General features: G+C 44.5%; 2 protein-coding genes and 1 long non-coding RNA gene across 10 annotated transcripts in view; 2 read left to right on the forward strand and 1 right to left on the reverse strand.

Annotated features, from left to right (window-relative positions):
- On the forward strand, positions 1–5,660 carry C18H12orf43 (chromosome 18 C12orf43 homolog). Its single transcript, XM_039504942.1, has 6 exons — positions 1–211; positions 2,020–2,065; positions 2,797–2,895; positions 3,717–3,790; positions 4,144–4,234; positions 4,561–5,660. Exons 1-6 carry the CDS (start codon positions 64–66, stop codon positions 4,928–4,930), a joined length of 828 nt encoding a protein of 275 aa, XP_039360876.1. The 5' UTR covers positions 1–63; the 3' UTR covers positions 4,931–5,660.
- On the reverse strand, positions 2,716–25,066 carry HNF1A (HNF1 homeobox A). Of its 4 annotated transcripts, none has more exons than XM_039504936.1 (10): positions 24,707–25,066; positions 16,905–17,104; positions 15,815–16,001; positions 14,924–15,162; positions 13,350–13,507; positions 11,051–11,252; positions 9,963–10,154; positions 9,541–9,662; positions 9,044–9,185; positions 2,716–3,556 (listed from the first exon to the last, which is right to left on the reverse strand). In XM_039504936.1, the coding sequence occupies exons 1-10, from the start codon at positions 25,039–25,041 to the stop codon at positions 3,342–3,344; spliced, it is 1,992 nt and encodes a 663-aa protein (XP_039360870.1). In that variant the 5' UTR covers positions 25,042–25,066; the 3' UTR covers positions 2,716–3,341. The 4 variants fall into 4 exon arrangements, with proteins under 4 accessions (XP_039360870.1, XP_039360869.1, XP_039360872.1 ...); XM_039504935.1 differs by having other exon boundaries at positions 13,350–13,552; XM_039504938.1 differs by lacking the exon at positions 2,716–3,556 and adding an exon at positions 6,063–8,118.
- The window catches only part of LOC120386101, a 24,520-nt gene continuing 7,895 nt past the window's right edge, over positions 11,199–27,823 (forward strand). For 2 of the 5 annotated variants that reach the window (XR_005589528.1, XR_005589527.1), the window contains exons 1-2: positions 21,807–23,389; positions 24,638–27,065. This is a non-coding gene — a long non-coding RNA (uncharacterized LOC120386101). Of the gene's footprint in view, positions 11,311–18,506; positions 18,627–21,806; positions 23,390–24,637; positions 27,066–27,823 lie in introns of those variants that run through there. The other 3 variants (XR_005589531.1, XR_005589530.1, XR_005589529.1) reach the window with 3 other exon arrangements.

Below are 27,823 nucleotides of genomic sequence, written 5' to 3' on the forward strand. Positions count from 1 at the left end.
GGCTCTCGGCCCCCGTCACTGTGACCTGGACTACAAGTCCCAGGATGCTATGCGGTTTCCAAGATGGCCGCGCTCCCGGGTGGCTGTGGCGCGAATGTTTCGGACTCGGAGAGCAGCAGCAGCAGCGCGGAGGACTTGGAGCGGTTTCGCGAGGCCGCCTGGGACCCGGCTGGGCAGCGGTCGGCGGTGCTTCCGCCGGAGCCCGGCAGCGGTAGGGCAGCTGGGGGTGACACTGGGGTCCTTTGGTTTGGCGACGGCAGGCGCGACCGAGAGCAGGCCCTTCCCCTCCCATGCGTGGGCGCGGCACCCGAGGAAGCGGGGCTGGTCTCACCTGGTCAGGGGGGTGCCCTAGGCTGTCACACCCCAATTCCGTTCCTGCCTCCCTGGCCAGCAGCCGAGCCTGTGACTGGCCCACATCTCAGCAAGAGCAACCAGACCCCAAAGCAGGCGAGGTGGCTAGTCCTGGATTTTGGGTGCTGGAGGGGCGTATGGGTCAGTAGGTGGGTGCAAGCCCCTGCCCCCGACAGTGTGGCCTCTCAAAGGCAGTTCCTCCTGAGCAGCTTTATGTTTAATTATGATCGTGTCTAGAGTACAGTTGGTTTAGGAACTAATCTAATGATGAACTCAGACGTGACTCAAACAGGGATAGGTTATGTTAAAAATTTTAAAAGTGTCATATTAAATCTCATGTTAACCTGCACTCTCTGTAAGAAAACACTTCTTAAAAACAGCCTTTACAATAAGTCTGAAATAATTAATCTCAGAAAGAAAGAATTGGGAGGACTGAGGATTCTCTAACATCATGAATCATGTCTGGTGTCTTGTCTGCCTTTCTTCACTGTGCCTGACCCTTGGTGTAAATCACACAGTTGAGTTATGGATCATATTTTGAATTAAATCTGGAGAATTAATATACATAAGAAACATATTTTTGCTATGCTGGCTCCTTACTCCCCAGGCTGTCCTACCACTGTTTTGTTTTGTTTTTTTGGATAAGTGCAAAGACTGTCTTGCATGCTGTCCAAAGTCTGCTTGCTTGGATGGAGAGAGCAGAAAATCGGGGGACTTCTAAGATCCTGTCTAAACTGTGATAGCTACTGCTTTGTAGACAGGGTTTTAATACAGTATTGCCTTGTTATGGTTAAAACGTTGTTTAGTCCTGCCATGTAGACTGCATCCATCCATGTTCCTGGACCATACTAAAGCTTTAACTGTTTAGGACAGTAACATGATTTGGGAATATGTATCTTGGCTCCCTCTCTGCTGCAGAGTGAATCTTGTAATAGTTCTCCACAATTTGGATGGGTCCCTAAACACCCCTGTTTAAAAAAACCCCAAACAAACAAACAAAAACAACCTTGCCTCATATTAAACACTGGATAATGTTATTGTCTCTGCTGTTTAATCATAAAGAAGGCTTAAAATGTGGATGTTTCCTACTTAAATCAGACATAGTATCCAGCTACTCAATCCAATCAGAATTTCTGGGTAATTTAATCAGTAGCTAAATAGCCAGAAAGCTTCAGACCTACTCTATCTTGTGCCTTCACCCTGCCAGTGACCTTCATCTGTACCTCACCCTACTTCTAGGAATTTGGCAGCTTTTCTGTCAAGCTCCAGAATTCAAACTTCAAAGTTTGTCTCTGTGGGGCTCTCTGTCATAGAGTATGTGAAATATGGTACTTTCAGGGAAGGACTTGGCTTGCCTTCTATTTAGGATCATAATAGAAATAGAAAAGATATATATCAGATTCTTGCCAGAGTTGGATACTTTCCTCCAGTAGATGTTGGGTCCAATATTAAACTCATGTTGCACTATCTTAGCAAGTGGAGGTAGTCACTTGATGTGGAGTTTGCTTGAAGAATGTTTCAGATCATAACCGTATCCTCCTTTGAATGCGACCACTATTCTATCTTGCAAAAATTACTTTTACCCTGTAAAATCATCTACAGTGGAATTAGGATTAAAGGTGTTTTAGTCTTGGAGATTTCTAATCTGCCTTTGCTTTGTTTTGTCAGGTTGCTTTGGGAAGGACAAGTTACTACCAGTTCAGCCAAGTCTCAGGTATTTTTTTTGGATTTCAGAGTGCTGTTTGCGTGAAGAAAAATGAAACAGTGATTATAGGCAAAACTTGTGCTGCCTATACAGTAGTTAAGGTTACCTGATCCTTCCCATTATAAGACATTGTCTTTTGTCTATAGTTGAATACTAAGTGACCAAATATTTCCCCTGATCAATGGGGAAAGCAATCCTTGGTTTAGAAGCCTTGCAACAGAGTCCACATTCTTCTGTCTTCATTCTCAATATTTTTCTTTTTAAGCATAGTCTCCAAGCCTATCAACCTGGCAACTTTTAATAAAGTCTTCTCTCCAGGGGCAGGTTTGGAGTGAGCAGCAGCACATTGCTTTGCTGATATACCCGCAACTCTGTTCTTCAGGGACAAAGGAATGGTAGGAGCATTCAGGCTCCAGTCCTTGGCCTGTGCTGCTGAGACTCTCAGCAAAGGGTCAGTTAATACCAATTATGTTGTTGATACTTAGTGAATGGGGACATCGATTGATGCTTAGGGAATATGGACCATACTGAGACTACCCAAGCTACTTCACACATGCTAGTGAACAGCCTTCTGATGGTAGTTGCTTTTGCCACTATCAGTCTGAGCTGGATTTTAATCGATCACTTAGTGGTCTAAGGCTCTCTATCCCATTGCCAGTCCCCAGTCTTCAGTTTTAGGTGAAAGCAGCAGATGGTTACTGGGTTTGAAGGAGATCACACATTGTTTTTATTTCAAACAGACAGAAGGTGAATGACCATGACAAAGATGGCAACGAATTACAGACCACACCAGAGTTCAGAGCACATGTTGCAAAGAAACTGGGAGCAATGTTAGACAGGTAACTAGTACCAAAGCACCGCCTTTTGAGATTAAATAAGCCTTAATCAGAACCTTCCCTTGCAAGAGCAGTGTCAGTACCCTTGAGTGGTAGAAGTGGGAATCACTGAAGAGTTAAATACATCTTTTTCCATGGGAAACATCTTATATTTTGGTTTCTCTTCTTGTTTCCTACATCCCTGTGCATACTGCTGGCCTGTGACTGAGCTCCTAATGCTTGTGAACTGACCCTTGTCCTATTCTCCCATTGATAATGTAGACCAGCTGTGTTCTGCAGAGCCTTTCTTGTTAGCTTCAGTGCTCAGTGTTCTGTGTTGGGAAGGGAATAGGCAGGATTGAGATTTATCAGAGCCACCTCCATTTATGGCAAGGCTTTGAATCTGTTCAGGAAATTCCCCAGTCCACGTTTGTGATCTTTTTGTCAACTTATCCATACAACAAACAAATTCAGCCTAATTCAGAGCTGTGCGGACATCGTGGTAGGTGTTCAAAGGCTTCACCTAATTGCAGATTGCTGTTGCCCTTCTTTAATGTGGAAGTATGGCCCATGGGAACTAATGGGCCTAGAATGCAGTGTGGGTTGGCTGCTTGGACTGTTGCATATGCATAGTTTCTATGTGCCATGCTTCTGAATGAAATGGCCGTGCTCTGTGGAGATAGCTCTGAAAGTAAAAAAAAATTGAAATGAACCCACTGAGTAAAGGTTACTTAACTGCTCACCTTAATCTTGTTTAACATTTCCAACTTCTTAATGTTAGCCTGGCTGCATAAAATCGAATCCTTGTTTCCTTTCCTAAATTCAGACTGTGGTCTTCCTTCTAGCTACATCACTGTATTGGAGGATTCATCAGGTCCTGCACAGACTGCCATGCAAACAGCTGACTCTGAAGATGATGGTGAGTTCCAAGCACAGTCACTGTTGTCAGCACTCATCTAATAGCTCTCCACTGGGACAAATGTAATGAATTCTATCTGGTATTAGTTCATACAGTGCTCTAGATTAAAGAAAGAGTCCAGTAGAAGGACTTCTTGTTAATATCAGCAGGAGTTATCTTCATGTAATAGCGCAGAAAGCTTAACTAACAGCTTCTGGTTCTTCAGGCCAACGTAAATTCCATGTGAGGGTTCACACCACTGTTGCCTCATACTTGGATTGCTGTTAGCTGCTGCTACTGACTCTGTTTTATATCTTGTCTAAAATAATTTGCTAACCTATTTATTTCCCCCTGTTCCTTTTTGTGTTTCTTAGGCTTTCGCCTATTCTCTTCATCTGTTCCAGGAAATTGTGGGAAATCCAAACCTCTGCTCTCAGCCAGGAGGCGACGACCTTCCAGTTCTAGGTGAGGTGTTAGTCTGCTACTTTGTTCCAAAAAATACTCCATGCTGTGTTTCAGAGATTCCTTTTACATTTGACTTTGGAAAAATATTTTTCCTAGTGCAGGGAAACTAGGAATTTTAACTTGCATTAATTTTTCCAATGCACATAATGCATCTTAAAGGACAGCTTGGAGTACAGCCTGGTTAAGCAGTCACTGGAATACGTTTTTGAGTCACAAAAAGTCATTACAGTTATCAAGATTATGCTAATCTCAGAGTCTGTGCTTTGGGTGAATTCAGGATGAAAGAGTAACATACTTACCTCCCACTTTGCTTGCAACCCTTCCAGTGAGCTGGACAGTGACCAGGAATGGCAGAGATACCAAGAGGCTGCTGTGTCAGCAGCAGATATCTTGAAGCAAAGTGCTTTTTCTGTGATGCCTCCGGATTCCAGCCAGGTTCACAAGCAGGAGTGCACAGAGCACAACCAAAAGAAGAAAAAGAAAAGGAAGAAGAAAGCTAGAGGAGAGCATAATAGTGAACAGAAGACAGCAGGATGTGACCAGATCAGCAACAAGACTCTATCATCCATTGATGGAGAGTGCACGAGGCAAGAAGGCAGATGTACAGAGGACACAACATTGCCTAGTGTGGTGGTGAAGAAGAAGAAGAAGAAGAAGATTATCAGAAAAGAAGCGAATGATGATTCCGCTCTATGAACCACATATGGTCAGGATGGAAGAAGGATGGTGAAAAGTTAACAAAGGTAGTTCCTGCACATTGTCCTCTGCTGGAAATGTGGGGAAACAATTGGCAAAGCTTCTGTTTTAGGGGAGTCAAAGGAGTAAGAGTTTAAGTGACTGCCCTTGTTGAGGCATCCCTTGGGGAACTCCCCTTTTTCCATTCCATCACAAACCAATTACTTGCATTGCTGATTATGCAGACCTTGCACTGAAGGATTTGGGCGATACAGGGACATATTAGAGTCACCTCTGCCCTGGTCTGATCCTTCTGTGTATCCAGCCCAAATCCTGTGCCCTGGAACTAGTGCACGTGTGTGATAAACTGATTTTGGTGGAGATGGTGGCAGAAGATCAGTTCCTACTTCACCTCCCCAACACTTGCTGCCAGAACTATGGGAGAAACAGCTCCAGGCTGTGAGAGAGACTGACTCATCCATAAATATCCTGGCAAATCTTGGGGACCCACCTCCTAAAATCACCAGAAGTATGTTACTGAAACCTGACATGTTACTAATTCCCATGGAATATACACCTCTCCAGGGGTCCTGTGCAGAACTATAAAAAGATTGTGCAGTGGTGTCACTTAATTGTTATAAGCAGGTGTTTCTTTCAAAACTGTCTCCCTCGATGCTTTATTTTCATGGTATTACATCTGCCAGTGTGCAGTAGAATTCAATAACAATAAATGCCTCATAGTCTCATTTAATATAATGTTGTATGCAGACCTGCCATCTTCTTCCATTAGGATTGGCACAGCTAACAGAGGTATTACACATCATATGTGGTTTTATTGCACAATTGTCTGTAGCTATTTGATGATGCTGTAGAACTGCCAGAAATAGGTGCCTTTGAGCCCAGCATGGCAGTAACTGCATTTAAGTCCTTATTTGATCAGCCAGGTGTGTGTTGTCTCTCTGAGATGCAGCAGCAGTTTTTAGTAGTTTTCAGTACTGTTTTTACTTTCCTAATAGAGGCCTGCAGCTCTGAGATTTCAGGGAAAGACCTAATATTTGGATGGGTGGAGGAACTCAAGATGCTAAAGTGAGGAAAATATTGCTCCTTGTAGGGTCCTGGGAGTCACCCACATTTTGTGCAAGAACCCCGATATTTTTCACATAAGGAAATGCCCTGCAGGCATCTAAACTGCAATAGTGTTTTGAAAATCGGCCTGAAAATTAACCAAATACACCAACAGAAATCACATGCCTTATGGCCATCATTACAGTTATAAGTAATTTTAACTTCTGAAAATCATGTGACTTTTTAAACTTTTTTTCTGGATTCCTCATAAATTTGACTTCACTTATACTGTAAAGAGGATAAATATACAACAGTCTCAAATGGTTTTCTTTCAGTTTACTGAAAGTTAAATATATTTGCAGGATAACACAGAGTAGAGAGGGGCATCAGTCCTAGAGACAAATTCCACTGAGAGTTTCAGTTACTGAAATTAGGCTCTAATAGCTCGTAATATCAGAGTCCAGGGAACAAGTCTTCTGAATACTGGCACCAATTTATATCTATAAGTTTGTAATCATCAAATATGGTGGCTGTAGGGACACTGTCAACTTATTTGTGTAGTTTCTTTTATTCTCCATTGTTTCTTATCCTTTTAGAGGCTTGATCATATTTTCCCCTCATTGGGATTTGTCCCCTCTGCAGTGTAAATTGATAGCTTCAGCTCCATTAGAACCCCAGAAAGACTTTTATTATGGCTTCTCCTATGTTTGTTTGCAGATCATCAGTGATATGAACATATAAGCAACAAGGAAGAAGAGGAATTACTAGAAGCATTTATAACTAGGGCCTCAGGACTCAAAGCGTTCACTTATACAAATAGATCCATGGAAATCTGAGGGGTTATTCACAGGAGTGAGGGCTGTAGCATCAGGCATACAGTGAAGGGCTAAGAATTAAGAATGTGGTTACGCTATATTTATACTAAAACAATCCACCTATGTGGAGATCTTTACAGAGAAGATCTGATACATGTGAGAGAGACCAACACACACACACACACCTCTCCCTCTCTTAGAAGGGGCAATGGTGTTAGATGAGGGGCAGGGCTTAAAGAGCCTTGTTTCTGAAACGTTATTTTCAGATGTATTATGTTGAGCCACTTCTTTCTCTCTCCCCATCCCAAATGCTGACAGCACTGGCTCCACTGATCACCCTGTGGGCTGTGTGAGAGACCAAGAATCAAGCCTGCTGATGTGGAGAACTAAACATTCCTTTCTCCTAACCTTTAATTTCTGAATTTAAAACAAAGCAGAACTATTGAAAATACTCAGGCCTCTTACCCTCAAACAGCCCTGGCCTAGTGGAAGTCATATTTCTGAACCTAAATAAATTGACAGTGTCCCTTTTAAGTTAAAGAAATGGCAAGTTTTTAGTTAGTGGTTCTGTAATGAGAAGATAGTTCTCATGTCATCCCCTGGCTCTGTTTCTCAGTGTCTTTTAGCTGCAGGGCCAGTATTCGGGTTCTTGTACTGTCTGCCCCAAGAAAAGTTTCTCTCTCATTCAGTTTCCATCTGCCTGTTTGCAGCAGTGGTGGGTGTTTAAGTGGTGCTCACCTGCCATTAGCAGCTCAGTTCTGCTCTTTCCTGCAGGACCTGCTGTGGAATTGGCAGGTTTACATATATGCAGCCCAGCTAAGGTTAAGAAGAATGAAAATTCCAGCTATCCCTTTGCAATTTTGCCATAGACCATTCAGACCCTTATCCTGGTGGAAGTCCTCAATTTCTGGTCTCTATGCTGGCCATTGTTCCCTTTGGCAGTGGAAGCTAGTGGTGTCAGCCCTGTCCTCCTCTGTCATCTGGATGTGTGCTCATAGCTTCGTGCTCAAGAAAAACCTCTTCCCGTGTTTGTTTGGATGAGGGTGAGGACTTTACACAAGGCAGTGGAGAGGGGGTGAAGGCCTCCAGGCCAGGCACTCTCTTTCCTGTGGAAGGCAGCAGTGACAGTGAATCACAAACACAGATGGAGGTGCTCCTGACGGCTCAGTCATGGCAGTCGCCTGTGAACTAGTCACCATGGTTACTGAGTGGAGGATGCCATCTGTGTGGGGATGAAGGTCTCAATAACGCTGTGAGTAGATGGCAGCAAGTGGCTGTGGCTGTTGGTGGAGTCAGAGCTGTGGTAGAGCACCAGGCTGCTAGAAGAGACTGTTAAAAACATGCAGTTTTACCATGGTAGTTTCCTTCATCTGTTCCTTCTCTAATTCCGCTCCCCCTCCCCCCACTCCTTCTACATGGCATCTAAGGATTCTTCATCTCAGACACTAAGGTCTGATATTTTCCTGACATCACTGAAGAGTTAGGGCTCATCTACACCAACACTGAGCTTACAGCAAACTAGGGTGTAAATCTACCCCACACTAGCTTGCCATGTGGACCCTGCTGCAGTGTACTAAAAGTTCCATAGCGCACCTTGATCTATGCCTCTTTGAATCAGGCATAAATTAAAGCACACTGTGAAACTTCCAGTGTGCGGCAGCAGGGTCCCCACAGACACTTAGTTCATAGCAGGCTAGTGCGGGCTAGATTTACACCCCAGTTTGCTGCACACTAAGTGTTTTTATAGACAAGCCCTCACTCCTTTATCCCATTCCCATTTCATAGGCAAAGACTTGCGTGCCCAGATCCAAAGCTGTTCTCAAAAGTATCATGGGGATCAACCCCCTTGGAATTAAAATGACTCACTAATGTCCTCTCAGAGCTGGTAGGCTTTACCCTATACCCTATCCCTGAAGGAGTCTTTGCCTCTCCAGCCCTGAATGCCTTCTGCATGTTTGGCTGTGTAGGGACACCATTCCTGCCTGTGTTCTTCAATGTTAGTCACTTGTACAAATTCCACATAAGCCCCATATCCACACCCATACCTCACTTTGGATATGCTGAAAAATCCTTGCTATGGACTGTGCTTTACCGTTTCCTTTCATTAGGTCATTTTCTGTATCCCCCAGGGCCTGGTTGGAGTTCTGATGCAGAATAGGAAGCCCTGGATGCTATTTCATGTCCTACCATTGGGGTATTGGCAGATGGAGGAAGGATGGAGGGACAGTATAAAATGATAGTTTATTGGTCTTACCAGCTGGGCTTGGGGTGAGGCGATGGCCTGGCTGAAGGTGCTGAATGGTTGTGTCTTGGTTCTGTAAATGTATTGTTGGCGTCTGTGACACTGACGTGTGGATCCCGGACTCCGTATGGGTCTCTGATTCAGATGTAAACACCTGAGAAAATTAATGTTTCCTGAGCTTTGGAACAGTGCCTGGGTCAGATCTGTCTCCTATAAGCCTTCTAATAGGCATTTACATGGGCAAGCTGGATTGGAAACAGCAAGCAGGTCCTGTTTCCAAGGAAACTCATTGCTGCTTGGCAGTGCAGCAAGGAAGCTTGCTCTAATGTTCCCAGTGTTCCAGCTGGTATTGGCAAGGCGCTGGGGTGAGGAAGATTGTCCTGCTGGAGTAGCTCAGACAGGGTGCCAGATATGCTCTACTGGCATAGGCAGTATGCTATGTGATATGCAGTGCAGTTTTAAGTAGGGGAATGAAGGCATATGATAAATACCATTCCCTGCTTTGTTACCTGTTTGGTTGGTGTCAGGTTAGTCAGGGCACTGAGATTTGCTGTATCTGTTATCACCATGGTCTGGGGTAAAAGGCCAGTATGTGCATATTGGGCCACTTCAGACTTGTGGCTGTAGAGAGCTAGAAATGAAAGAAAACAAGATTGTGTGGATTCTGGAGCTCTGAGAGTTGTAACTAGGAACAGGAACAGTTAAATAAATGGGAGATCAACTTAGCCAAAGTGACACCAACATGAATCTGCCGTCAGTCAATCCTGAATCTCAGACACAACCAGTGGGACCTGGATCTAGGAGAGGAATCACCTACCCTCTTCTTCTGTTCTTCTGATAATAAACAGAGTGCTGCAAACCCAGGGGCCATCAGTTAACCTCTCAAGCAAAAGGGACTCTGGAGGTGGTGAAATCCAGTTCGAACCCTTACCATGCGGGCTCTGTATCTGGGCCATGGTGGCCATGAAGGGGCTCTGATTGATGTGGCTCTGGACCTGCTGCATGATGGGCTGCTGGTAAGATGGGTGGAGCTGCTGGGAGAACTGGACAGGCTGAAGGGTAGTAAGGCTGCTTCCCATGCTGTTTATCACAGGAACACTCTGGGCTTGGGTGGAGGCTAGGCCTGAGAAATAAAGACATGCATATTCAGTTCCTTGTTTCATCTCATCTCATACTGGGAGTGCATGACTGTTCCCTCTGCCAAAGTGGGGTCTGCAGAAATTCTGGAATGGTTTCCATAGCTCTGCCTAGTCTCCAATAGTAGTATGAGCTAGGACTCTTAGGAGCAGGGGGAGCTGCTTTACACCTGTGCCTTGTCCAGTTGTGAATGAATGAATTTAGTGTCTATGAAAGTTAAGGTCTATCAACAGTAGTTTGAGCCACATCTCGTGCAGAAAAGCACCATGCAAGTAGCTCTTACCACCAGTGCTTGTGCCTGAGCTGAGGCATCCTGTTCAGCTACAGATCACGCAATGCAATTCTGTTCAAATCTGCTGTAATCCTTCACTAGAGAGACCTTCTTTGAAAGTGAAAGTGGAGTTTAATGGCCCAGTCATTATTTTAACTTCACCTCAAACTGCTGGCAAGAGTGCTATGTGTAACTAGCCACAAATAACTAAATTTAGACTCATGGGTTTCATTTTGTTTAGGCTACCAAATAGCTGGATTTGAACCAATGACATGGAGATGAAAGGTTTTATATCCCTTTACTCAGGTTGCTTAGCTATCCATTCCCCACTTGTGAACTGTTAAGCCTCTACAGGAGCAGGACATTTTCATATCATGTGGAATGGTGCAAAGTACTAATGCTTCCGAGGAGCTCCTGACAGTCCTCATATTTGTGATTGATCCCCCAGCCATATATTTTTCCCTGCAGCCTCAAAGCTTTTGGCTCAGGAAATGGGAGACATTTAAAATGATCATAGATCCTTTTTTCCCTTTCTGGAAATCCTGATAAACAGGATGTGGGATAGAAACCACAATGAGCCCTCCAACTTCCCCACATTGTTCATTGCTCACCTATTACCAGGGTGGAGGCCCCTGTGTTGGTGAATGCTGGTGTCAGGGATGAGGTCTCACCAGCTCCAATTGCCATAACACCAGGCAGTGATGCCATGATTAGATTCTGGGTTTGCTGGCTCAACGTGTGTGGATTTTGCTCTAGGCTGTGCAAAGCGGTCAGGGTGCTGACAGGAGGGAGAGGTCCCCCATGAGCAGAGATCTGGCCATGAGGAAGAAAGAAGAGCTGTGAGAGTGCCATCTGCAACAGCTGGAGTATGGTGAGCACTTTAAAGTTCCAGTCTGTGATCAGTTTCCCACCCAGCTTCTGACAGTTTGGAAGGGACTTAATTTAGCTGAGTATAGTTTGTATGCTGCCTCCATGCTGATTGATTAACTATTAAAGAACACTGTCACGGTATTAACAATAGCACTTTGCCCTGGTCAGTCTCCTCCCATCTGAGAATCTCAAAGTGCTTTACAAACATTTGTGAATTTAGCCTCCGTTCCCATATAGTGAAGTATTATCCTCAGTTTACATTAGGGAGGGAAAAATGAGGTACAGCGGTCCATCCATTTACCCTATTGCTGCTTAATGTTATTAAAAATCCCATGCAAATTTTTATGTATAAAAAGTTTCAATGCTTTTTTTTTTTTTAAACATATTAAATGTTCAGCTTTAGCAGCCTAACACTTATACTTGTTTAGCACTTTGTAACTAGGGACCTCAAAAGGCTTTACAAACTTGAACCCTCACAACCCCATTAAAGGTAGATATGAAGTTCATTTTAGAGTTTGAAAAGTGAGGCACAGAGAGGCTAAGTGACTTAAAAGTTGGTTCAAAGTGGAGGCTAGAACTCATGAGTCCTTCCTTTCTTAGGGCTTCTCTACACTCTACATAAGTACGCACCAGAGGGGTGTAAATTCTAGTGTGCGTTATTGCAGGGTTGCTTGTTACAGAGAGTATCGGAGGGGTAGCCGTGTTAGTCTGGTTCTGTAGAAGCAGCAAAGAATCCTGTGGCACCTTATAGACTAACAGACGTTTTGCAGCATGAGCTTTCGTGGGTGAATACCCACTTCTTCGGGTATTTCTGGCTAGTGGGTAGAGCAGGACTTTCAGTTCTAGACTTGGTTCTGTCACTGACTGAATTTGTGACCTTTGTCAAGTCATTTAACCTGTCTGTGTCTCAGTTTTCAAACTCTCAGATTAACTTCATAATTCATATCTACCTTCTAGTGAGGTTGAGGTTTTAGTCCGTAAGCCATGCGAGGTCCCTAGTTAAAAAGTCCTATAAAAGTATCACAAGTGTTAAGCTGCCAAAGCTGAATACTTAAGAGATTATATAGTTAAAGCATTGGAACTTCTTAAACATAAACATCTGTGTTGATTTGTAACAAGATTAAGGAGCAATAGGGTAAATGGTTGGACTAACCATCTTGACAGTGTCCCTTTTTGTACACAGCAGCAAAAGGAGATTTTCAAAGTCTTGTGGAAAGACTTTTCCTTCACAGGAGTGACCAGAAAATCAGCAAAGTGACTGGGTGACTGTAAAGATTTTAATTGGATTAATGAATTGAACTTTGCCCCAGGACAGCTATGGACCAATAGAAACTTCTTGCTAACAGGTTTTATACGTCACGTACAATCCAAGGGAACTGTGCAAACCAGCCAAGAATGATCAGTCATATAATCTTAGCATAGTGATACAAACCACATGAGAGAGAGCCTAGTTAATGAAAGATATCCAAAGGAGATCTGCCTCAAGATGAATATGATTAGGCTGGTACAATCCAGATTTACTGTACAAGATCTATTGGTAGGAATTATATGTAAACTGGGTCTGTTGCACCTAACTTTTACAAATGGGTCAGGGAAGGTAACAGGTCCCTGATTTGTTAGACCCACTGGATTCTTTTCAGCTATCTTGCTGAGTGTGGAGTTCAATCAAAAGTGAGTGGTAATGGAAGGAGTCTGATAGTAGGAGAGGAACAGACCTTTTGGGATGGGGAGGTTAACGACAGGTGTGTCATTAGATGTCTTGGGCCCTGTTTTCCTATTGAAAGGTGTACCATACTGTTTTGATTAATCCCAGGGCAGTAACTGGATAGGGTAGTCCTACTCAGTCCTCATGCTCCCAGTACCCACCCCCACCACTAGGTGGCATGGTGTGAGAATCCTAAGAATGCTTTTGGACTTGGTACTGCTGTGGAGTGTTAACAGCATTCTGGAAAATATCATTTCTGAATATTGTCCTCTGGAAACCCTTCTTTGTTTCCCTGACATCATGGAATCACCTGGACTAGGGTATATGTCACTCACCAGCTTAGTGTCTGTGCTCAACAGGTTCTGGCTTGGCTCCAGTCCAGGGGGAGAGACCTGATGAAGAATGGTTTGGGTGGTCACCATGGAGCTGTTCCCATGATGATTGCTGCTGGAAGACTCTGCCTCATTGGCTGGCTGCTGATTGTACCTCATTCCTATGTCAGAAAAGGAGAGACTTGGTTCCCACAGATGAGGCTGATCTAGTAAATTAGGACAAGCAATAAATTCAATTCCCTTTCTAGGCCTTTGCCTTAGAAGTGCCAGGTGCACCGAGGCAGCCCTCCTTCACTGGTGCTGTTTCAGAGCTGAGAGGGTGTGTGGACTGAGCATGGTACTTGGAAACCAAGAACACCCCAAAATTTTAATCCTCCCAGTAGCTTGCTGGGTGGCCTTGGACAAGTCATCTCCTAATGTACCAGCTTTGTGCAGGGCTGAGTATTGCCATGGGGAAAAAAGCTGTGTAGCTAAGTTGGTTAGAAATTATTCCTGGGAGTAAATATAGACGGGAAGGGAGTCTGGGTGATAGCATCTACCCCAAAGTGAGAGGGAAACTCAGTCTTCCAGGTTCACTCAATCCTGGGCTTTCCTGGCCTTACCAATAGACCCAGATGCTTCCTTGGCGAGACCAACATGTGTCAAAGGGAGAGGGGAATTCTTCCTTCTAGCCTTTTAAGTGGTAGGCTTCTCTATTCTATTGTGTCAAGGGAGATTGCTAGTAACCTCTTACTCTGAGAGGGATGATGGAATTTCCACCATTAAATCCCTGCTCTAGCACTGAGGACAGTTTAGATAGCAGCTTTATTCCCTTCCCTGCACAGAGGGGGAGTTTGCACTTGTGCTCTAGTTGCAGTGTCTCTTGCAGCCCTGGAGATCAATGATGATTGGTACTGCTTCACTAACACACTGGCATCTCAAGGACTTTTGCCTAGAAACACGAAAAAGGACAAAGCACCTGAGCATTACATAATAGAAAAGTGAGCTTGTTGAATGCAGGTACTTGTCACTTGTTCATCTGGCTACCACAGAGAAAGGAGGCGGAGATGCCATTGTCAGTTTTCATAATCACTGAAAGCAAAAGAATCTGTTTTGGCTTGCTGAGGCTACAGGGGGTAACTTTTCCTAACTCCTAACAATTCAGCCAAGAATGTTTGTGTCTCTGACTTATGGCAGTTGGAGGCTCCCAAAGAGGGAGCCGTGTGTGTGAGAAGAAAGGGTAGACGCAATTAACCTCTGATACAAGGTAACAGGCAAGCCCTTGAAATAGGGATTACTGACTGCTGTTCATCAATACGGGGCTGTGACAGAGCAATGAATAAGAACTGACTGTAAGGCACTCCCTCAGCATTGAGCTTCCAATGTCCTCTTCACTCCACTTGTCACCCTTCTCCCCTCATCTCGTGCATGCAGAAATATCCCTTTATCACCTACACTCGCATCCTGTGTAAACCCCACATCAGTTTGGCTCTCCCATCTACTGATCAGCTTCTGAAGGGACATGCTTCGAAATGGCCTCGGTGCCTGAACTTGCAGGCTCACTGGTCTCAAACTCCCTCTTTGTAGTCAGTACTCACCGTGGACTTTGCTTGGCGAGATAGCAGGCGTTGGCTGAAGGGAGGAAGAGTTGTGAGAGGTAAGTGAGGGAGCAGAGCTGGGCTGCGGCCCACTGTAGGTATCCATGGCTAGCTTGTGCCGAAAGGCCTCCTCCTTCCTACGGTTGGCGAACCAGTTATAAACTCTCACCTCGGTGACCAGGTTTGAGCCCAGACCTTGGGCCTGGGATGGGGAGACGCCACGCTGAATGCACTCTGCCCTGTCAGGAAAGAGCACAGGAAGGGCCTTGGTGATCTCATAGCTGTGTTAGGAAACACTTTCTGTTTGGTGAGCTGGAGCACTGTTGAATGATTGATAGCTCTGACTCCCTAATCAGCTAATATGTGGTATGGTGACTCCTGGGACCAGGCAGGGTCTCCATAACACCAGGCCCTTGATGATACACTCATGGAGTGTGGGGGTGGGGTGGGAACACGCTCAACAGCCAAAGGTCTGTGTGGGTGTGTGGTGTGTTCATGACTTTGGTGTCTGTATGCATGCATGGTCACCCGGTAAGCAGAGGCTCAGGGCAGGATGAGCAGGCTGTTCTGCACACAGTGGGTAGAGAGGCAGAGCGTTGTTGGAGCCCAGGACTGGAATAACAGGCAGTGAGAGCTCAGTGCTGGAAGCTTGTTCTATAGCTGGCTCTAGCCAATCATTCTCTAGCTTTGTCTGTGTATTGGGATTTCACTACACAGCGTTTTGCAAGTTGTATCCCAAAGAAAGAACAATAGGAGATCTCAATCCACTGCTACCCCATTGCCCTTACACAGAGCAGAGTATGGCTTCTGGCAATATAGCAAGAGCACACAAAGGCCCATTCCATCCCTCTCTTTTCCCCTCCTCCATCAACACTGGAGACCCTCCTTCACCTGTTGCACTCCTCCACCAATGCTTCTCTCTCCTCCTTGCTTGGGTTCTTCTGTCTCTCATAAGCTTGGAATAGGATCTGTTGTGAGGCAGGACCCCACTTAAAGCGGTTTCTTCTCCCTTTCTTGGTGGGCAGGTCATCTCCCATGGGCTCCTCTGCCACGAGTCCCTGACCAGCATGGGTGAACTCTGGAAACACAAATAGGCAAGGGGCTTTGCTTGCTGATAGGATGTTTTTGTAACATTCTCTTGCTTGGAATTCATCTGGCTCAGAGCAACTTACCCTCACTCAGCGTCTCCTACTATTGATCAAATGCAGGTGCAAAATCTAGATGAGATGTAAATAAAGCTCTATATTTGTCTAAAATGGGTAAGATCATCCCCACTGGGACCATCGGATATGTTGCATCTTGATTCCTAGTGTGAAGCAGTGAAACAGAACAAGCAGCAGGAGCTGGGGTGGATGCAGCTCATGTAGAGTCCAACCCTCTAGGCCCAACTAAAGGCCAAGTTCTTAATTTTACTAGGGGCCCATCTAATACGTATAAAATGAAACCGATTACAGCCACATTCGTTCGTATGGAGGTGGAGGTTGCAAAGGCTATCGTTTTAAGCGTGTATTTGTAACACGCTGGCTTAGTATGCGTGAGAGATGGTATCCCACTCATGGCTGACCCCAGAGCTACAGCCTGCTACTTACTCATGGCTAAAGGAATTACTTCTTTAGATGAAATTGCAGAAAACTCTTTTCTAGTGCTGAAGGTCCTGGGTTCTATCACTGCTGGTGATCAGCTATGCTGTCTGTGCTTACATAAATGCACTTCATTGGGCAGTGCCCCATCTTGGTCCAAGTCAGTGCCCCCACTTGGATATACTGATAGATGAGAGCTGTAGCCTGCTCTCCACCTTTAAAGAAGTGAGTGGCTGCAGGCTCCTTTGTGCAATTTGGCCACCCCTGTTGAATGGTGACATGGACTTGTCTAACCTTACAGATTGGAAGGGCCCCACTCCCCTGTCTTCCACACTGCAGATGAGGGTAGGGGGAGCTATAGGACACTAGAGTTAGGAGAGATTTGCTGTTGCTGTACTTACGCTGTGCCACCTCTCGCTGCTTGCGGACGTACCAGGTGTAGAGGGCAGCTCTCTTCTGGGTCTTCATGGGTGTGCCTTTGTTGAGGTGCTGTGAGAGGTGAGACTGATTTAAACCCGTAGTGTCCACCACCTCCCTTTGAGGGATGTTGTGCTGCTGGAGGTAGGATTTCACCATCTTTGCTACTCTCCAGGGATCCTCTCTAGAAGGAACAGAAAATGCACCTCATTAAAGATAGAATTCTTGTCTTTGTATCCAGGTTGCACAGAAGGGATTCAAGGAATGTCAGCCAGCACTTCTTGCATGAAGTGTGGGTACCAGAAGCAATGAGAGAAGTGAATCCTCTGTTCACACTTTGCCTTTGAGGCAGGTAGGATAGATTTAGTATGCTGCATAATAGCCATTCATCTCTCCAAGGAAATCTCTTGTTCAGTGTGACACTCTATGCAGTGGTCTGACCTAACCTCCAAGTTAAATGACTTACTTGCCTAAATCATTTAATGAGTATTTTTGATAGCCCTGGAGACTGAACTCCTTGGAGTAGCAGTGGTGACATTTTCCTCTATGCCATCCTTCCTATGTAGCTCAGTTCTGACCAAGAGCCTATCACCTCTGGAGCAGTGGGAAAGGGATAAGGGGTGGAGCAGATGATGTCCCATATTTCAGGGTTCCATTTCTCACAGTGCTGTATGTTCTGGCTCTGCTTTTCAGTTTCAGAAAGTGGGTCTCTTTTTCTCTGCTTCCGTGTCTGTGAGGGATGTGTGCTCACAGATAATGTAATGTACTTTCCTAAACTGGGTTCACTTTAATATCAGACCGACTCATCCTCACTTGCATTCTGACTCTGGCTCTGATACAGCTTGGGGTAACCCACTGCTGAGCGGCCAAGAGAGAGAGCAGCTCCAAACCCAAAATAGCTTGAAATGATTCTACAATATATACTCATGCACATGTGACTCCTGTACCCAGGGATAGCTCAGTGGTTTGAGCATTGGCTTGCTAAACCCAGGGTTGTGAGTTCAATCCTTGAGGGGGCCACTTAGGGATCTGGGGCAAAAATCAGTACATGGTCCTGCTAGTGAAGGCAGGGGGCTGGACTCAATGACCTTGAAAGGTCCCTTCCAGTTCTAGGAGATAGGTATATCTCCAATTATTTATTTTATTTACTTAACCATATACACCACACGCATGTCCTTGCACATATGGCACTTTACATATAGATAAGCACACATCTGCTCTTTCAAATTTTCCATTTTGCATCTATGTACTTACAGGAAAAAAATGAACACCTATTTACAATCCCAACCACTCCACTGTACAAGCCAAGAAGGATAGAACTGTGCATGAAAAAACCAAAATAGTAAACTGACCTTGGGAATTTCATAATGGTTGTAAATCTGATAAGGTTTATCAGAACGTCTGTTAAGGTTCCTGAGAATTTGAGTAACCATGGGGCTGACTAAGGGGATTGTGATTAAATTTTGGTGAGTGGTTTGGGTTTGACTAAACCTGAAACTCAGTAGAACTTGGAAGATCTGAACCAAGCAGTGTAGAACCAAACATGAACAACCCCTGAGTTGAGGAAATGTCTGATTTCTTTGCAGATGTAACATGGAGCTGCCCTCTGTGTTTCCAATGTGAAATGCCTGAGGGACTGACTGGACTGGATGTGATCCCAACACGGTATAGATAATGTTGATGTCCTCTCCAAATACCAGTAGCAGGTGAGTGGAATAAGAGAAAAATACCCAGGAGTATGGGGAAAATACAGCAGGACAGTTGGGGGTGGAGGGCGAGAGAGCAGCCTGAGCACTAGCTGCTTTGTTGACTCTGTGGGTTGTCAGAGGCTGAAAAGCGATAAGGAGGACAAAGTCCGCACCTGTTCTCTCAGCGCAAACACCCTTATCTCTGTTCCTGCTGCAGCCTCTTCCACAGCAACCAGACAGTCCAAGGAGCAAGCTCAACTGCAGTTAAAGTGTGACAGGAGGCTGAGACAGGGCCAGCTTTCTGGCGAAATCTCTTTTCTTAAAATGGCACCACTGGTTCCTCTCTGATGGTGGAGCTGTGCCAAAATGCTCCGTTTTCCACCCTCTCCCCTTGTACTCTTCAAAGACCCCAGATTAGGGCAACCCATCTAGCCTATTTTTCCCATTCCTGAGCTTTAAGCAGTTGGTGTTTACTCTACTACCTCTTGAGACAAGGGCTAATCTCCTCCCTATTGTGGTCTCTCTTCATTCAGCCTCTATGAATCTAGCCTGCAGCTGAGCCCTGGGCACTTTCCTTCTTTAAAGAGATACCCAACAGCCCCAAGCTGGCCCAGGATTCTGTTGTACAGTGATAGATTAGAAGATGCTTAAGGGCAAGACTTCTGCCCTGTCTTTCAGATCATGTTTCTGGGTCATCTAGTGAAGAAAGGGAGGGGCATTCATGATCACCCATAGACGCTTCTATAACGTTTTGACTTCCTTCCCACTTGGCATCTGAGCCACTTACTTACCTCTCTCTCTTATCAGAATTCCCAGCTCTCTCTGGCAGGAAGAGTGGAGAGGTACTTGGGAGACAGAGACTCACACTCTTTCATAGTTGAGAACACTATGGGGTGCCAAGGTAGAGAGACATTCCCAAGGTGTGTCTACAATTCAAGTGCATCTGCACTTGAGAGCTGTTTACAGCATGGATGTCCCTTAACACAGGTAAAGGGTAGTTTCATGGTGTAGCATAGATGATGCCTTAACTGGGTCCACATGTACTGTCAAAGCCAAAGCCTTAATTCCTGTGTAAAGAGACCTCATTATCATAGGTTATACTGTAGAGCAGACTGTGTTGCTAGGTCAGTTGAACACTCTCACAGACTATCACTTATCCTCATAGTGCTGCCTGCAGTGTCCTTCACCATAGACACAAACACCAGGGGTGAAATCCTTGCCCCACTGAAGTCAATGGAAAACTCTCTTTGCCTTCAGTAGGAGTAGGATTTCACTGCAGGGCCAATCTTCCTCACCTTACTTGAGCAAAATGCCCAATTAATTTAGTGAGTCAGGACGGCAAAAAGGTCCCAGCTTTGTTCAACATCTGACCACTTCCTGCCTCATTTTGGCTTCAGCTTCCCGTTCTTCCCAAGTACAAACTCTACCCCCATTGCTTTACCATTCTTCAGGGGCTATCTCCAGATTTTCCTTATCCTCAGATAATAGACTTTTACTCTTTCCTTCCCATCTTCTAGGTCCTGGTCTCTTGCCTTCAGCTTCTCCTTGTCCCCTGAGCATAGGCTCTCTCCCTGGCCCTATACAACCTCTGAGGCATGGGGTCCTATCTCTTCCATTCCAGCTGCTCCCTTCCTCAGTTGTGAGGTTGCTTTTTGAGGGCGTTTTCACCTCCCTTTTGTTACTTGAACAATAAGTAACCCAGGTAGTTAGTTATAAACTCAAAGGGAACAAGAGGCTAGTTGATAATTTATAGCAACATCTCAAATTTAAATGGAAAGTAAATATCAAGTTGTTAGCATTAAAGAAAACCCAATCCAGAGAGCTGGGGATGTAACATTCAGGGGACCTTCTCTCTCCTTCAGTCTTCCTGATTTTTCTTCCCAATCTTTCTCTCTCTCTCCCTTTTTTTTGTCCTCTTTCTGTCCATCCTCTTTCCTTTATTCTCCACCACCTCTCAGGGCAGCACAATCTGATCGTTTTCAGATTCCCTTGTGCCAAAGATCTGATTTGATCTCTTGGAGGCAGGTTCTGAATTCCTCCTGCTTTGAACTGGAAAGGAAAGGAGGTCCAGAGCTTTGAAGTGCTCAGGATCATCCCTCCAGTCCTTTTCATTGAAGAGTGCGAGACATCTATCGCGGATTTCAATGCACAGACTGGACCTGAGATAGGCAGAGAGCAGGGAAGGTAAGACTAACCTCAGCATGGTTGTTTTCATTTGAACTTTGCTTGGTTTGCCTTAGCTTGGCCTATACAATCAGATGCTGATATAAAAGGGGTGTTATAGCTTAATCTCAGGGCCCCTCAGCAACCAGCTTCCTGGGGGAAGGGGCTGGGCCTTTTACCTCTACAGCTCCCTGTTTCCTCTTCAGAAAATATGCCCAGAAAATCTTATCATCTCAACCTCCCTCTTTCCTTGTGGAATTCTACCCTTTACCCTAGAGGGAAAAATGGCTATACCTAGCCACAGGTAACAGCAGCCCTTATCCTGCCTTCTCATTATACATTCACTGCATACCCCTCACCAATTGAAGTCTGCTCCTTCCCCTGTCCCCCACCAAAGACAATCGGTACTCTGTCTTCTCCATAGGGAATAGCTAATAATTGCCCCCATAGCCTTCCCCCCACAAATTAATTAATTTACTATTGACTTCTCCCTCCAGTTCTGTCCTTTGTGGAGTGAATTGAGGCATTTCCAAAAACACCTACGTTATTTAGGATTGTGGGTCCCATGGAAGAGCAATGAGACTTGTACTTCTGAATCACTTCTGAGGTACTCTTGAAAATCCCATCCCTTATCTCTCTTCTGGGATTCACAGTGTAGTGGGTGAAGGGCTGGCCCACTAGCTCCTCACTAAGGAAACCTCCCCATGGATTGCATACTCAGTGTATTCTGTAGGGGCAAAGGGTAATGGACTCCAGCAAGTGAACTTAGAGCTATGTAAGGGGGCAATTGCCTCCATACTGGATTTATTCAGTGTAATATAGCAGTTCACAAACTGCTTCGCAGGATCACTAGTGTTTCACAGAGCACATTCTAATGGTCTGCAGAAAGGTGACTGGTCACATTGTGATTTTTCTCCTTGTTTGCAGGCGGTACATCAAAAGCACAGAAATATATTAAACATTTGCCTATGTTACTTTCCCATGTAAACAAGTAAGTTACTGTGACCATGAACAGGAGGAGAGGTGTCCATAAGACAATCTTTTGGTTGAGATGTGGTCTACAATAGTCTGAAAACTGCTGGTAACACATAAGGGGATTTCTGCACTTTCATAGTGCCTATGTATTTGAATACTACAAAATCATGCACCCAGGTTTTTGAGCAACCATCAATTTGCAAGCAGAGAAGTTCTGTTCTGCATGCCATTGTGCTAGGTGAGCAAGGCTGCTCTCCTTCCTTGTGTCCCATCTGGTGGGAAGTGATTTCTATAATACACCATTTTGTACTATGTATAATATATATTGACTTCTTATCACACCTCCAATCCTGTTCCTTTGTCAAGTGAATTGAGGCATTTTCAAAAACACCTAAATTATTTAGGGTTATTTATATATAATATAAATTATTATTTTATTATTCTAAGGACCATCAAGACTTCTTCTATTAAAAGGTTTCTTTCCTGAAGGGGCTTCTTATTTGTTAGCTATTGCTTGCCCATTATCGGTCTCTGATATTGACCCAGATGTTTTTAATTTACTTCCCCAAACACACAATTGCTTTTTAAAATTGTGCAGAAAGGCAGAGATTTTGATCAGACCTGTCTATCCACTGCTCCCATTTAGGAGACATTTTTAATGGGTTTGGGTCAATATGCTCCATGCCTTGTGGTTAAGACACAGGACCAGATTCCAGAAGACCCTCCTTCTATTTCCAGCCCTTCCACCAACTTCCCATGTAACCATGGCTAAGGCACTTAACCTCTCCAGTGCCTTAGTTTCCTCGTCTGTAAATGAGGATGATGTCTCATTCACAGTGTGTAAAGAGCTTTGAGATCCTCAGTTAGAAAATGCTGAAGAAGTGCCAAGCATTACTGTAAAAATGTGGTATAGAAATTAGTTTTGTGCTGAAACTGACAGAAACCACAGGGCAACTGGAAAGAATGGGAAGATCAGAAACCAGAGTTTATGCCAAGGTGAAGGGAGATGTGGGGGTGAAGTACCACACTGGATCCCCAACTCCTGGATAGGAATTCCCTCCAGTTGTGAAATTCTCTTTACCAGAACACAGTGGATAGAGTTTAATTCCTGCTTCATCCATTCATTAAAGAGGGGATAAAGCCAGGTGCTCTTCTCTAGCTTCCATGGCTTTCCCTAGAGAGAGGCACCTGATAAATCATCAGAAGTTAATGATCAAAAAGCTTATCAGGGTCTTTTCGTTTATAAATTTATAAGACAAAAGAGAAATAATAAAGCCATTGGATAATTAGTAACTAGCCAGGGCCCGCCCGGTGCAACTGGAGCTCAAACTGCCCCAAGATCTCTACACAGGCTTAGGGAGAAGAGAGAGAGAAGGAGATGGGTAAAAGCAATGTGAAAGAGAGACAGACAGACAGACAGACACTCACAGACAGGTAGACATAGAAACAGGGTGATGAGAGACAGAGAGAAGTGGTGGGGGGATAGGAAAGGAGGATCTAAGGAAAACAGATATAGAACAGGGGAGTTGGAACAGCAAGGGTGTAAGAAAGAGGGAGGGGGACAAAATTAAAAGGCAAAGACAGGAAAGGGGTTTATTGGATGGAAAAGAAGATTGAATTACGGGGAGCATCTTTCCTCTCAGGTAAGTGCTATTCCAGTCTATTTTCTTCCTTCAGCTACTGTAATGTGATCAGCTCCAAATCTGCCCAGACTCTCTAGAGGTCAGGCAATAGAACCATCCCCGCTTAAATATTACAATGAATATTAACCCTTAAGTACTGTACTATCTCTCTATCTTGGGGCTATTGCTGGGGTTTTGTGCGTACTTTTTCTTGTTATGTTTTGTATTAATATCCTTTCCCTATAAAAAGGAATGGCCACAAAGCCAGTAAATCCTCTAACTGGAGTTTAATTTTCCCCCAAAAGATTGTGAGTGGCGGTTTGAGTCTCCAGAACATCAGTCACCCTGTGCCTCCTGTCTGCTCCTAATCTTGGAGAGTAGCTTCAGTGCAGACAGATGAGATTTTGTGGCTAAGGATTTAATTGTGTTAGGTGGATTTGAAGGGCGATATCCTGAACTCCTTGCTCAGGCAGACCAGCCATTGGAATCCCTAGGATTCATGTCGCTGAGTTAGAATTGCAGGAACACAATTCTGATTCTGTCTATGGGCTTACTGGAGTGAAATGAGAGTGATTGGTTCAGGAAGCTCATATTTTTTGGCTATTAAGAATAAATAATTGCATGTTCAGGCAAGTCATACAACAGTAGTCTGTAGACTGCACACTTGTCTATATTCAGTGTTCATGATGGGAGATGGAGGATAGAAGGGTATGTTGACCTGGATTGCCAACCAATTTGGCTTGCACTTCTTCATCTGAAATTCCCACTGAAATCAATGGGAGTCTTACATGCACAAAGACATGAAGATCAGGCTCTCTTAATTTGTCTCTACTGACAAATATTTGACTCTAGCTAAAATAAAAATATACATCTCGGTAAAAATGGCAAGGGAATTTAGGAGTGTTTTTCCCTCCTATGATGAGAATTCCCACACTACATGATGGAAGTTAATAAGATGGCTTCTTTTCTTATTTTTTTCTAACAACTGAAATGGTGGCTTCTGTAAAAACTGACAGCTAAAGCGACAGAAGTTGTAGAGCTCCCAGATTTTTCCGAAGTCCTTGTTTCCCAGATGATATTAGCACTTTTAATATGTAATTGGGCCCCATAGCACTTTGTGTGTGCGTATTTTTGAACTGTCTTTGGAAGGAAACTGAACATTATTAAGGAACGTGAAGCTTATCAGTTCAGTTTTGGGGTTTTGGGTCTGGCATTGATGGGGAGAATCTCTGCACGCTTAGATCAACTGTAAACCCTAACGTATTTCAGGGAATAGGTGAAGGAAAGAGAAATAAAGGAACGGAGAGCAAGAAGGGGAAAGGAAAACCATGTCCTTACTGTAATAGTCTCTCCACCACAGCCTTCTGGTGAGCAGCCTCCTCTGGACTTAGGTTTTCCAGCTCCTTCATTATTGGAGGGGTAAATTCCTCCCCATCGTCCGAGGTTTCCTCCTCGGACATCCTGGATTCCTCCATCCCATTGGACAGATTGGGAATTTCAGCACAGAGTTCCCCTTTTTCCGCCTGGATGGCACTGATGGCACGCTGGCTTTCACTCTGGAGGGCATAGGGGTCCACTTCCCCGAGCGCTTTGATCAGGGTCTCCTTGGTTAGCCCTGACTCCAGCAGTGCTCCCAGCAGCTCCACCTGAAGATGACTCAGCTTAGAGACCATGGTCTTCAGTCTGGTGTCCCTTGGATTTGAGTTTCAGCACGTTCTGCCTTCAGCCTTCCCTACACCATGTTCCTGAGGTAATACACCCAACTGTCAGCAGAGTGGGAATGGCATAGACTCCCGCCTTTGCACCCCCCAAAAAAAACAAAATACAAAAATGAGCCACTTCAGACCCCCCACGACTGTCCTGAGCCAGTGCTGATAAAGGGACCCTTGGCTATCTGTTTACATTGGAGCAGTGTAAATTCTCCAAGGTTCATATTTATCCGTGTGCTTAGCAAGTTACTGAACTTTGGACTTCAGCACTGCAGCAGCAGTTCACAAAGTGCAGCGGGGGGGAGGGGAAAAGGTAGGGAGCCAGAAGAGAAAAGGAGAGTAAAAGGAATGGACAAAGAAAAAGCCAGGATGGGAGACAGATAGAAAAGAGAAATGGAAAGAAAATTGAATGAGAAAGTGAGAGCGGAGAAGTCTGACTGGTTCTTGGCCCTAGTGGTTAAGAACAGGGATAGGCTTGAGGAACCAGAAGCATGGGGCTAAGCCCCACCAAAACCTTTGGGTTGGGAATTAGCGGCCTCCGCAGCTTGGCCAATCTTTGTGTACCACACCCCAGGCATCAAGTACAACCTCTGGATTTATTCTAATATTCCAAGATCTACCATACTCTCAAAGAGCTCCCATTGACTTCAGTGGGACAGGCTGGGGCACTAAATGACTGCTGAGCCAGTTCCCCACATTGACACTTACCTGTCCCCATTTCTCTTCATTGGAACCTACTGCCTTTATTATTCTTTTGGTGAGTGCTCACAGTGTGTACTCTTTATAAAGGAGACATGGGGCCTGCCCCACTGAATTTATAATCTAAGCAGGCAAACAAAATAAACATGCAAGCTGTGTTCTGGGTATTGGTGCACTTCTATAGGTTCCTGGCTTGCCTACAACTGCTCCTCCTCTCCCTATGAGTGCCACCTACAGTGACTTCATTTATCAACACCATAGTTTTACCCCATTGATACTAACCTGTTTTAGGGATCTACTCCTAACTGTTGGATGTCTTTTTTTAAAAGATCTGCACTAGTTAATCCCAAAAGGTATGGGCTTGATGCAGGAATAACTTGGTCAAATTCTCTGCCCACTGTTGTATAGGAAGTCAGATTAGATGTTAATAATGGTCCCTTTTCACCTTAACACTTGTGAATTAATGTCTCTGCTCTGATTGGCTAACAGAAGGCATAATTAAAATTATCAACTTGTAATAGTCTAATCTCCCAATACTGATTTTATAGCTTGTGCCATCTTGACTGGGAATGGATAATTGTTTCCCCTGTGGGAGCAGAGAGGGGAGGATTTTAACCATAATGTTTTACTGGGGGGGGTCTTTGTAGATTCTCTCCCGCACATTTGTCTCCCTTTTGTATGTTCCCCTCTAAGGCTCAAGATGAGGAGGACTGGATGGAGCTCCCTCCACAGCCCAAGGACCGAGCAAAGGTGATGCTGCAGAGTGACCTGGGGCACTCCCTTCCCTTTGGGGGCTTCCCAAGCCTCACTCTGTAGAGGTTCAATTGCACATTGAACCAGCGAAGGACAAAGCTTTTCAAAATGGATCCCCGTTATGACAACACAACAAGCTGGGCCAGTTCTAGGCATGGGCAAGGAAGGTGCCCTTACCAGCAAGTTCCGAGGGTATTGGTGGTATTTTTTTCTTCCACTCGGCTGCCGTCTGTTTTTCTCTGGTGTTTGTTTTCTTTGGCCACAATAGGGGCACTAAAAACATTTTCTGCCCTGGCCAGCAAAATCCTAGGGCTGCTTCTGACAACAAATCATCAGTGGATTGCTGGGTCAGCCCTTCAGCAGGGATTTTCACTAACAGTTTGCCTTTGTTTCAGATGTCGTTTGCTCCAGAAAGCACCTCCTCCCCTTGGCATAGGTTAGAATACACAAGTAAAGTTAAAATGGCTAACCTGAAGTCCTGGAACACAGTCTCAGCCTGGTTAAAGGCACAGCATACTGTAGTCTGAGCCCCAATTGTAAGTTTGGAAAGCTTTTGTTGTCATTACAAAACCCAGCTGTGATGCATGTAGCTATGAAACTGCAATCCCCTCGTTTTCCGTGTACTGCACCTATATGTCTGTAGGACCTCTGTGTACAGAGACAACAGCCATAGTATCAGAGGGGTAGCCATGTTAGTCTGGATCTGTAAAAGCAGCAAAGAGTCCTGTGGCACCTTATAGACTAACAGACGTATTGAAGCATGAGCTTTCGTGGGTGAATGCATGCATCCGATGAAATGGGTATTCACCCATGAAAGCTCAGGCTCCAATACTTCTGTTAGTCTATAAGGTGCCACGGGACTCTTTGCTGCTTTAACAGCCATAGTGTTCTTGCTGTTCTTTCATGGGGTGTTTTCCTTAAACTAAAATAAATAATTCAGACTGAAAATGTATTTTTATTTTAAGAATGTTTGTATTTGTTGTCTCAAACATACAACAAAATAAAGAGCAGATTGGACAACATCTAGCCCAAGAGAGTTCACATTCTGATCAAACAACGGTGGGTGGAAAACTTTAAAGGGAAACAGATAAAGTTTCTGTCCGGTCTATGGTGCTCCTCAGTATTTAGGGAAAAATACAAAAGTACTGTAATTATTTTTTTAAATGACAGTCCTGATTTGGAGTGTAGGTTTATGGTGCAGGCATTCTCTTTGTGTATAGAAAAATATAACATTAATTAAAAGGACTCTTTCCGGTTAAAAAATGATGGGTTACATTTTAGCTACAACCTGAAA

This window comes from Mauremys reevesii, linkage group 18 (assembly GCF_016161935.1).
Source record: "Mauremys reevesii isolate NIE-2019 linkage group 18, ASM1616193v1, whole genome shotgun sequence".
In the NCBI taxonomy this organism is placed as follows: Eukaryota; Metazoa; Chordata; order Testudines; family Geoemydidae; genus Mauremys; species Mauremys reevesii.

Bases quoted from the DNA above. Each gene is read 5' to 3' on its own strand.
- HNF1A (XM_039504935.1), bottom strand. From the start codon at position 25,041: ATGGTCTCTAAGCTGAGTCATCTTCAGGTGGAGCTGCTGGGAGCACTG. The intron at 11,253-13,349 runs GTGAGTGACATA...CCTCATGGCCAG, and splicing joins TGAGCACAGACACTAAGCTG to ATCTCTGCTCATGGGGGACC. The intron at 10,155-11,050 runs GTGAGCAATGAA...TTTATTTCTCAG, and splicing joins GGCCTCCACCCTGGTAATAG to GCCTAGCCTCCACCCAAGCC.
- C18H12orf43 (XM_039504942.1), top strand. From the start codon at position 64: ATGGCCGCGCTCCCGGGTGGCTGTGGCGCGAATGTTTCGGACTCGGAG. The intron at 2,896-3,716 runs GTAACTAGTACC...TCTTCCTTCTAG, and splicing joins CTGGGAGCAATGTTAGACAG to CTACATCACTGTATTGGAGG. The intron at 4,235-4,560 runs GTGAGGTGTTAG...CAACCCTTCCAG, and splicing joins CGACGACCTTCCAGTTCTAG to TGAGCTGGACAGTGACCAGG.